Here is a 10,924-nt window from a genome sequence, read left to right on the forward strand (position 1 = left end):
TGCCTACTTTGTCCGCATGGCCATCCGTTTTAACGACTGCCTAAATGTCCATCAGGTGGAAAATCATTATTTATCTTCCCCCGTATTTGGGGGCACTTAGGTTGTTTTCAGGTGTTCAATTCTATGATGAACATCAGTATGTGTGTGCATGTGATTTGTTGTTGTTATAAGGTACTGATAGAGTCTTTACACTGGGATTTGTTTTTAGTTCAGTTTTGGTGGTGTTTTGTTTTTTTTTTTTATTAGACATCTTCAGAACATTTTAAAATAACCAGAAAAGGGGCGCCTGGGTGGCTCAGTCGTTAAGCGTCTGCCTTCGGCTCAGGTCATGATCCCAGGGTCCTGGGATCGAGCCCCGGACCCCGCATCGGGCTCCCTGCTCAGTGGGAAGCCTGCTTCTCCCTCTCCCACTCCCCCTGCTTGTGTTCCCTCTCTGGCTGTGTCTCTCTCTCTGTCAAATAAATAAATACAATCTTTAAAAAAAAAAAATAACCAGAATGAAAACCACTCTGGTTCCTGTGGGGTTTCCAGGTGCGGGCAGGGGCTGGAACCTTCCTGTGTGCAATGCCTTTGGGGGCCCGCAGCAGGTGGCTGTCTAACCGGGCGCTCAGCCTCAGGCACCCATCAGATAAGGAAGCGGGAAAGAGATCTTCCCCACCCCAGCTCAATCCTGTGTTTTAAGCTTCCCCACATGGAAACCACTTACCTGAAATGAAGGCAAGAGATTCTGGATGAAATTATCTTACTGTCATTATTGGTCCCTATGTTTGGGAGAAACTTTAATTTTCCGGCTCTCGTGGAACAGGCTGCGGATGGACTTAGAAGATCTCTCACGGAATGCTTCTGAAATGAAAGAAGAGGCTAGAATATCACTTCCATTAGGCTCTGCTCTTTCTTACCCTTTGATTCTTTCCCCTCTAGCCCCACAGCTACTACCCTGGTGTCAGGGCTGGGCTAGGGTGAGGCCAGGGAGGTGCTTGGCTCTGCTGCAAAATTTAAGGGGATGCCCAAACCCTCACATTTTTAAAAGACTTATTTTTAAGTCATCTCTACACCCAATGTGGGGCTCGAAACTCCAACCCCGAGCTCAAGAGTCATATGCTCCCTCGGGTGCCTGGGTGGCTTAGTTGGTTAAGCTACTGCCTTCGGCTCAGGTCATGATCCTGGAGTCCCGAGATCGAGTCCCATATCGGGCTCCCTGCTCAGCGGGGAGTCTGCTTCTCCCTCTGACCCTCTTCCCTCTTATGCTCTCTGTCTCTCATTCTCTCTCTCAAATAAATAAATAAAATCTTTAAAAAAAAAAGTCATATGCTCCACTGACTGAGCCAGCCACGCACCCCAAAACCTCACATTTTAATGCAGTATTTTAAATATCCAAATGAATGCAAAACAATCTATAATGAACAAAGTATCAGAAATTTAAGTACAAAATCTGGCAGTGCCGTTCCAAGCCATGTTGGAGCCCGAGGCAAAAAAAAAAAAAAAAAAAAGCATGTCCCTATATACATGTTTTTATGTATTTTTTTGACTGTTATAAAAGTTTATTTAACAAAAAAGTTCAATATGAAAATGCACACGACCGGATTTTTATATTGTAGTAAAACAGGTACTATGGAGGGGACATGTGGAAACAGTTGATTGCTTCTGATGAACACACCCATCGTTTATACTCACTCCAAGCCTTCTAACATGATGATACTATGTCCTCGTATTACCACCATTCCAATATTGTTCTGTTGCCCACCAGTTGCCATCTCCACACATTCATCTATCACAAGATTCATAAACGGATCGAACCCCCGCAATATTCCTTGGACATGTCTGCCACCATTTAATTTCAATGATAATTTCTTGTCCATAAATTTTTTCAACTCGGGAGGGTGAGCTTTGCTCATGGTGTCTACTCGGCGAGCTCAAAGATCTGTTTTTATGTATTTTTAAAGGTGTTTTTTCCCCAGAAGTATACTTTGAAATTATCATTGATGTGTTTGTTTTAAATCCCAAAATTTAAATTAAATTAAAACCTTGGGCGCCTGGCTGGCTCAGTCAGAAGAGCACACAGCTCTTGATCTTGGGGTCGTGAGTTCGAGCCCCACATCGGTCATAGAGATTGTTCAAATAAATAAAATCCAAAAGAGTAAAATTACAATTAATAAATCCTGTTTGGGGCATAAACAAAATACTGAAGCCCAAAATAATGTTGGGAGTTTGAATACACCTACTTTTACATTTTTCGGTGTTTTGTTTTTTTTTTTTTCCAACTACTTGAGCTTCCATTTGGTGAGATAATTTTTCCGTTTTCCTTGCCTTGCCAAATTCATCCCAGCAGACCAGCACACATTTGTTTTAGAGCGAGAGCGTGGGGGGGGGAGGGGCAGAGGGAGAAAGAGAAAATCCCAAGCAGATTCCCCACTGAGCGTGGAGCCCCAATGCGGGGCTCGATCCTACCACCCTGAGATCATGACCCGAGCTGAAATCAAGAGCTGGATGCTCCACTGACTGAGCCACCCAGGCGCCCCAAACCAGCAAAAATTATTAATTCCTACCTGTCCAGCACTGGGCTGGTACAAATATGAATAAGGTAGAGCCGTTGCCTTGCAGGAGCTCGCGGTCTCCTAGAGAGTTCAGACCCCGCACCCCGGGGCTCCAGAAGAGGGAGAGGCTGCAGTAGGTCCTGCAGCTAGAGAAGACTACTTGGAAGAGTGGCAGTTTAGCTGGAAGCAGAATGTGCCAGAGCCTGCAGTCTGCAAGAGGGGGTGTGGACAGAGGGAACTGGAAGGAGATGAGACAGGAAGTGGAGGGGAATCCAGAAACAGACAATCTTGAAAGAGTAGTTGAGGAGGGGCTCTCGAGTCAGACAGCTCTGGGTTCGACTCCGGGCGCCACCATTTCCTCCCTGAACAGTGATTTTTCCTCATTTTGCTTCCTTGTCAAGTGGGGGTGTGCTGGATATCCTCTGTATGCCCCCCTGCTTCTCTATCCCGCTCTGTTACCAGGATACAGATCTTAGTGGACTGCGTCAGCGGGCTTCTCTCCCCTCTGGCCTCTGGTTGGATTGGGCCAAGGGAGGCACTAGCTGGAGGCTGGGCATCAGGAGAGTGGGGGCAGTGTACTTCTTCACCTGGCTTCCTCCTTGCTTCGCGGGTGCAGGTCGTCTGCATCCCTCTCCCCACAGCCACCCACAGCTTTTTCAGGGCACACCCCCCCGTCTTTTGCGCCCCCAGCCTGGGGTGGCGAGGGCGCCCGGCTCATGCTAGCACCCTTGCGCTTCCACAGGCTTTGTGAGCTTCTCTAACTCTGCCCACACTGTCACAAGTAGTTTCTTCATTAAAGTCCCCTTATTTACCTGTTTGGAAGGTGCCATCTCTTTTCTTCTGGCACGTGGCACGCAGTAAGTGCTCATTAAACGTTTGCCCTTATACTACACCGCCGAGATGAAAGCTTCTACGGTGAAGTCTCCTGCTAGAAGGCTCCATCCTTTGCAAAGGTCCGCCTCGGGGGCCCTGCGTTAGCCTAGGTGTCAGCAAAATAGAACAAAGGATTCTCCATTCGAAGTCAGCAGCCGTGCCAGGGTAAACGTCACGATTGGCTTTCCCAACAGCCTGGCTCGGTGATGCCAGCCAGATAATTTTTCCAGGCAATTTCTCCTGCCATTGTTCCCCTTGGACTGGGTCCATCACTTTGTCACCTGGTGCAGAGGCCTCAGTGAGCGGTGTATCAACATGCATTACAAGCAGCTGGGTTTCCGTTTTTGTTTCTGTCTTTGGAGCAGTGCAGGTCAGCCCTTCACTGCACTCACAGTCTATGAAATAAAGACCTCGGCTAAGGCCCCCTGGCCCTCCCCACTCCCTCCCATGTGTGGGTGCAGCAACGTCGGGATCTCAACCGTGGCACCGTCAGGCTCCTCCTGGATGGACTTGTGTGTTGTGTTGATCAGTCAATGGAGAGGAGTTTTATTTCTGAGACCGTTGTTGCATCAAGCCATAATCTGTGGCCTTGGCAGAGATATTTCACTGACCTCCATTTTCCTCCTGAAGCTGCTGGAAATCCCAATCCTGTCCCCCTCCCTTCGTTGTTGGTGTCATCACTGAAGACGCTGTTCCGAGAATGGTCCCTCTGATCTATCCTGTAAGTTTACAAAAGCTACAGTGTTCTGAGATGATGTACATCAATTCCTCTGGGTGGGGGGGTGGGGGTGGTTATGGTTGTAACCATACGAAGCGTTGTGCTTAACATCTACTGCGCATCGATGCCGGGAGACTCCTGGTTTATTATCAGCGTGTCTGTCTGAGTGGCTTCTCGTTAAAGCCGAGTTCAGTGTTGCTGCTCTGTCACCGCAGGATGTGGCCTCCAGGTCGCTCCGGTGGGTGTCCCAGCTCTCTGGCAGGGCCTCCATTTCCTTCTCCAGAGACAAAGCCAAGGCCTTGGGACTCGGGCCTGACGCTTCTGTAATAATTGCAATTCTTCCTTAGGTCCCTTTGAAAAAATGGCTATATCCACACAGGTGACTGGGAGTGCGGGCTTATGAAAAGTAAACAGGCCCCTTTCATTCTGGGGGGGGGGCGGCGGGGAGTGTTGTTCAAATAGAACGCACACAGCTCGAGAGTGTCCAGCGCATCTACACTGTCATTAACATTCCGCTTCAGCCCATCGCCGTCTCAGTATTGTGTTTCTAGGCAAGTTCCTTTGTTTGCCGTGTCGCTATGTCATCTTTCCACTGTTTGCTCCCTTTCTGGAATTGATGGACTTGGATTTCAATACGTGCTTCACTGCTACACGGGTTTGGAACCATAGCAGGATTATTTTTACCCCATTCTTTCCTTCATTCATTCAGCTCCACACCCAGCGTGGAGCCCAGTTCTGGACCTGAACTCATGACCTTGAGATCAAGACCTGAGCTGAAATCAAGAGTCTGACGCTTAACCGATGGAGCCACCCAGGTGCCCCCCCCCATTTATTTTTATTGTGAGCTTGAACCACTCTACTAAAAAATAAAAATAAAAAGACTCAACTGGATGCACATTCAGTTCTATCTGTGTCACTCCAAGTTCACTTATGACCTGGGCTGATGCGCGGACTGGGCTCCTGTGCACTGCAGTCAATGTGGACACACTGTTTCACTTAACGTTATTGTGTACACACATCATAGATCAACAAAGCCCACATACTTGTCATCTCCAATGGCTGGAGAGAATTCTGCTATGGAAGCTCAGCACTTTAGAAGACATCAGATTTGCATCTTTTTCCACTTGTGGGTGGCACTTCAAAGTGTACGAGCTGTAAAGAGAGTTCTGCTTCTCTCTGGCCACGAATCAATAACAAGACACAATATGAATTAAGTCACATTGGAAACAAAACTCGGCAAGTTGAATTTAATTAGTATATATTGTTACAGGGCAGTCTAGTCTCTCCTGGGTAAGGGCCTGATGTTGCCAGGCTCCAGTTATCATTTACTCAGCCGAGTACAGAGGGTGTGATTAGAAACAAACCTGAGCGGTTTTGAAATGTGGTTCTAAGGGAGCTTGACTTTCATTTACCTTTGAGACGCCCACCTTCCGCTGGGTGCGTCGGCTTGGATCCTTTTCATTTGCACCACAGGGAACTGGATCTCCATTGTTCTCCCCTCCAAGCATTCGTGTCTTTCTAATTTCCTGGTTCCTGTGGTCTGACAAAGCCTCACTGACCGTAAGCACCGTGAGATGGACGTGTTACAACCTGGCAAAGTACCAGAGCGTTCTATTTATTCATGTGGCTGCTGGTTAGTCTAAAGATTGTCAGGAATATTCTGCTGCTGGCTTCATGGTACTCTTTACTTTGAGGGAGCGTTTTTCTTTTTTGGAATCTATTTGTTTTGTATCTCCTGCCAGTTGGGGTAGGTCCTAGGTTCATTTCCCTCCCAGCAAGGGTTAAGTATACAGTCTCTTGCTGAGGCTGGACGAGTCCCCTGGATATGATCATTTAAGGCCATTCAGTGCCTTTTGACTTACCTGCCTGTTTCAGCCCAATTCAACCTTGGGATAGCACACTTCGTATCTGTGGCAGATTCTAGTGCAGCACTAACATCTCTACCTTCTTGAAAGAGCCAGGAGAAAGACTACCACTTGCACGGCAAGTCGGGTGGATGAGAGAGGCCATTGACGGGTTTGTTCGGAAGAAACCACTCCGTGGCTATGGGCTGCCTTGTGTCCACAGTGATTGAGCACCTCACTTCAGAGCAGTGGCCCCAAACGGTGCTCGGCCCCACAGTTGTCTGAAGCAACTGTCTTTTTAAGTAAGCACTACGCCCAATGTGGCGCTTCCGCTCATGACCCTGAGATCAAGAGCCACGTGCTCTACCGACTGAGCCACCCAGGCACCCCGTGATGGCCTCTCCTAACAACTAGTTTACACTTACAAATCCCCTAGCTAGAGGTAGAAATGTGTTCCATGGGCAGATTACAGAATTAAATGAAGTAGCCTACTGTGAAAACCAAGCCATGACCTTGGCCTCCTTTTAAACTCTGGTCTAAGCAGCTGAACTTACCAGTCACTGCTTGTAAGCCATCCTTGCTACTGGAAAAACAATTCGTGCACGCTTGCAGCTGATAACGGGATGTAATAACCCAATACAGTGGGTGGTCCAGGAAATCAATCTTTGCAAGTCTGAAGGAGGCAGTAACTAATGTGGTAGTCCTTTGCTTTTTTAGGGAGCTCTGTTTAGCATGGCTAGGAACCTTGCGCTAATAAGGTTTCACCCTTTATTTGCTTACTGAACTATGAATTCATTTATTCAATGATTCATTCATTTGTTCATTCATTTACCAAATATTTATTAAGCACCTTATTTATTACTATTGCTATTATTATTGGATTATAGTGTGATAAATGCTAAACCAAGGCATATACACATACTATGGGATCACAGATGAAGTAACTACTCTTGGGGCAGGAGGAGGCGGGGAAGGATGTCACAGACTTGGTGTTGAAGACTGTAGAGGAGTTCACTAAACCAAGAAAGTCAAGGATTCATTGGGTTATTGAGATCAGATAATTTTTCACTTTAATGCAACCAGAGAAGAAAGTTTTTCTTCTACTAAGAAAACAGGTTCATATTTTTTCTAATTTCATTTGTACCCATGTTCACTTACTCCATTTATTCAATATATTTAAAATTTTCTTCCAGTTTTATTGAGATATAATCAACCATAACATGGTATTAGTTTAAGGTGTATGACATAATGATTTGATATATGTATATATTTGATAAATTGGATATATTCCGAAATGATTGCCACAATAAGTTTAGTTACCGTCCATCACCTTATATAGGGACAAGGTTTTTTTCCTTATGATAAGAGCTTTTAAGATCTACTCTCTTAGCAACTTCCAAATATAGAAAATGGTATTGCTAACTCCAGTCATCATGCTGTATGTTACATCTCTAGAACTTATTTATTTTACAACTGCAAGTTTGTACCCATTGACCACCTCCATCCAATTCCCCCACCCCCGACCCCCTGCCCCTGGCAACCACCAATCTGATCTTTGTTTCTGTAAGATTGGGTTTTCCCCCCCCAGATTCCACATATAAGTGAGACCATACAGTATTTTTCTTTCTCTGTCTGACTTATTTCACTTAGCATAATGCCCTCACAGTCTACATTGTCACAAATGGCAGGATTTCCTTCATTTTCATGGCTTAATGGTATCCCATTGTGTGTGTGTGTGTGTGTGTGTGTGTGTGTGTGTGTCCATGCGTGCGTGTGCGCGTGCGCATGCACACACACTACATTTTCTTTATCCGTTCATCCAATGACGGACACGTAGGTTGTTTCCATGTGTTGGCTGTTGTGAATGATACTGCGAAGCAGATGGAGCACTTACTATTTACTGAGTATGTACTAGGGGCTGTGGCACTGTTCTAGGTACTGAGGAAACAGCTCTAAAAAATTCAGACAAAAGTTCCTGCCCTTTTAGAGCTTACCTTCTATTAGGTAAGGAGATAGACAACAAAGAAATGAACAAAAAAAATCATATATATATATAATAATAAGAAGGTAATAAGTTAAAAGTTCTCTGAATAAAGTAGGAAAGAGATATAGGGAGTGAGTCACTCGCACCTGATTATGGTGGTAAAGGAAGGCCTTGCTGAGAAGGTAACATTTGAGGCAAGAGGCAAGTCATGAGGCTACGGGGGAAGAGTGTTCTGGGTAGGCCCGTCAGTGTGACTGGAGCAGACTAGGAGGAGTGGCGGCAGGAAATGAGATCAAAGAGGTAGCAGGAGGTCAGGCTGCGTAGAACCTTGTCAAATCTAGTAAGGTATCTGGCTTTTACACAGAGACGAGAAGCCATTGGAAGCAATAAAATCATGGATGCTGGTTGAAAATTTGGCTCTCAGATTTTCCAGAAACTCCTGCAATGAAACAAGCATTAATATTTTCCGATGAGGGGCGCCTGGGGGGGTGCAGTCGGTTGAGTGTCCGACTCCTGGTTTCGGCTCAGGTCATGATCTCAGGGTCCTGAGATCAAGCCCTGCGTGGGGCTTTGTGCTCAGCAGGGAGTCTGCTTTTCCCCTCTCCCTCTGCTCCTCACCCCTGCTCTCTCTCTCTCTCTCTCTCATAAATAAATAAAATCTTAAAAAATATATTTTCCAGTGTAAACGATAAAGTGTATTTTTAAAAGCTTTTTTTTTTTTTTTGCAATGAGTTAAAAACGTCCTTAAAAGACTTTTCATAGGGCCTCCTGGGTGGCTTAGATGGTTAAGTGTCTGCCTTCAGCTCAGGTCCGATCCCAGAGTCCTGGGATCGAGCCCCGCATCGGGCTCCTTGCTTGGCAGGGAGCCTGTTTCTCCCTCTCCCTCTGCCTGCTGTTCCACCTGTTTGTGATCTCTCTCTCCCTCTCTATCAAATAAATAAATAAAATCTTAAAAAAAACTTTTCATAACGTTAAAAAATAAAGTTTTCATTAAAGTCATGATTTTAGAATATTTCATGCCATAACTCAGTGTTTCCCTTGATTATGGCTCCCGATTCTACTGCTCTGTCTGCCGCCTTCACCCCACATTTAGAAAATGCCGAGATTACAGATGGGCTGACGGGAGTGTGAGGTGCCTCACAGGAACATCGCCCCCAAGGAAGGGGCACAGGCAGCACAAATGGGATGACTTGGCAGGGAGTGGGTGTTTGGGGGTCTTGATAGAGAAAAACGCTTGCCGAAGAATCCTTGAAGATCCTTCTGAACCTCTGGGAAATACCCGTGACGAGACTTCTAAATACATAGACCTATGTATTTAAAGTTGGACAATGACAAGAGCCCATCCTTGAAGACTGTTACTGCTCAACATTGAATAACACTAACCTAGATTTCAGCCTGCTTTTTTCAACAAACAAAGAAAATGAAAGGTAGTTCAAACATTCACATTTGGCCTTCCCTGAAGACACTAGAGATATTCCAGAACGGGCAGCTCTCTTCTGGGCATTTCTCTGAGTGGCCACTGAGTGGCAGTCCAGGGAAAATTATTATAAGCACAACCTTGCTGGATACATATCTATTAAACGGAAACTAACATGATGCTGAGGGTGGAAATTTTTTCTGCCCCTGGACTCTTCCGCTCTCTGAGTCCTGCCGTGGACCCACCGGAGGCAAAGGCAGGGTCATTTGTCTGTGGCCTGCCATTAGTGAAGGCCACACATCTTTCAAGGCCCCTCTGGGGACGGGGTGAGGGTATCGGGAGCAGGTATGTGTTTATGTATATATGTGTAGGTCACGAACATTAATCTGCCAGTGCCGTTCAAATGGCACCTAGAGAGTTGCTCGTTTAGCTGCATAATGTGCTCTTTCAATAGAACTAAACCAATTTGGGAATGCAGCCCTATGCAGCAGTTTGGTCGGGTGGTAGTGGGAGAGAGGGGAAATGGCAGGGAGGGGGCCAAAATGGAAGCTCTTGAAATGTACTATTGCTTACTTCTAGAAGTCCAAGCTATTTCTTGTTCCATTAGCTGGCCCCTGCTATCCTATTAAAATTGCCATGTCTTAGGCATTAGGTATCATTGAATTCCACTCAAATCCCAGCATTTTGTGAGGTTCAATCCTTGGCCCTTTGCTTTTCTTCTATAGTCTTTCTCTGGGAGCTCTTGTTCACGAGGACTCCCATTTCCAGCCCCAGTCCACCCCTAGAAGACACCTCAACTGGATGTCCCACAAACGCCTCAACTAATATTAGCCCTGTTATGGGTGGATTTGTGTCCTCTTTAAATGCATATGTTGAAGTCCTAACTCCTAGTACCCCATAATGTGACTGTATTTGGAGATACGGTCTTAACAGAGGTAATTAGGTAAATTGGGGTCATTAGGATGCGCCCTAATCCAATACAGCTGGTGTCCTGTAAGGACAAGCAGATTAGAACACAGATGTGTACAGAGGAAAGAGCATGTGAAGACCGAGGGAGAAGATGGCCATTGACGGGCCAAGGAGAGAGGCGTCAGAAGAAACTAACCCCAGTGACACCTCAATCTCAGCCTTTTGCTTCCAGAACTGTGAGAAAATAAATTTCTGTTGTTTAACCCACCCAGTCTGAGGCACTTCGTTATGGCGGCCCCAGCGAACAGATACAAGCCCCAAACACAACGCAGTTTCCCCCCTTCTTAGTTGATGACACTTCACTCGGCCCAGGCAGAGTCATCTTAGTGTCCTCCCTCTCTTTTTCCTCTCCCTCCAAACCCCTTGCTATCCCCATATAATGGAACCCAAAGCTCTATCTACTCAGTCACTGAAACATCTCCTGAATCCATCTTCTCCATCCAGACCTCACTTTCATTGTCTTAATTCAACCCACATCATCATCCATCTGAACTGTGCAATGAATGGCTTTTCATCTCTCTCTTCCTCCATATACGCTTCACTCTATCACCATTTGGCACTTTAGTTGGGAGAAACGATAGCATG

General features: G+C 46.0%; 1 protein-coding gene across 1 annotated transcript; it reads right to left on the reverse strand.

The window, feature by feature from the left end:
• Positions 1–1,670: 1,670 nt before the first annotated feature.
• LOC113931325 (small nuclear ribonucleoprotein G-like) lies at positions 1,671–1,895 on the reverse strand. The gene has a single exon (XM_035725771.1). It carries the CDS (start codon positions 1,893–1,895, stop codon positions 1,671–1,673), a length of 225 nt encoding a protein of 74 aa, XP_035581664.1.
• Between the last annotated feature and the right edge of the window lie 9,029 nt (positions 1,896–10,924).

The sequence above is a fragment of the Zalophus californianus genome, chromosome X (assembly GCF_009762305.2).
Source record: "Zalophus californianus isolate mZalCal1 chromosome X, mZalCal1.pri.v2, whole genome shotgun sequence".
Taxonomy (NCBI): domain Eukaryota; kingdom Metazoa; phylum Chordata; class Mammalia; order Carnivora; family Otariidae; genus Zalophus; species Zalophus californianus.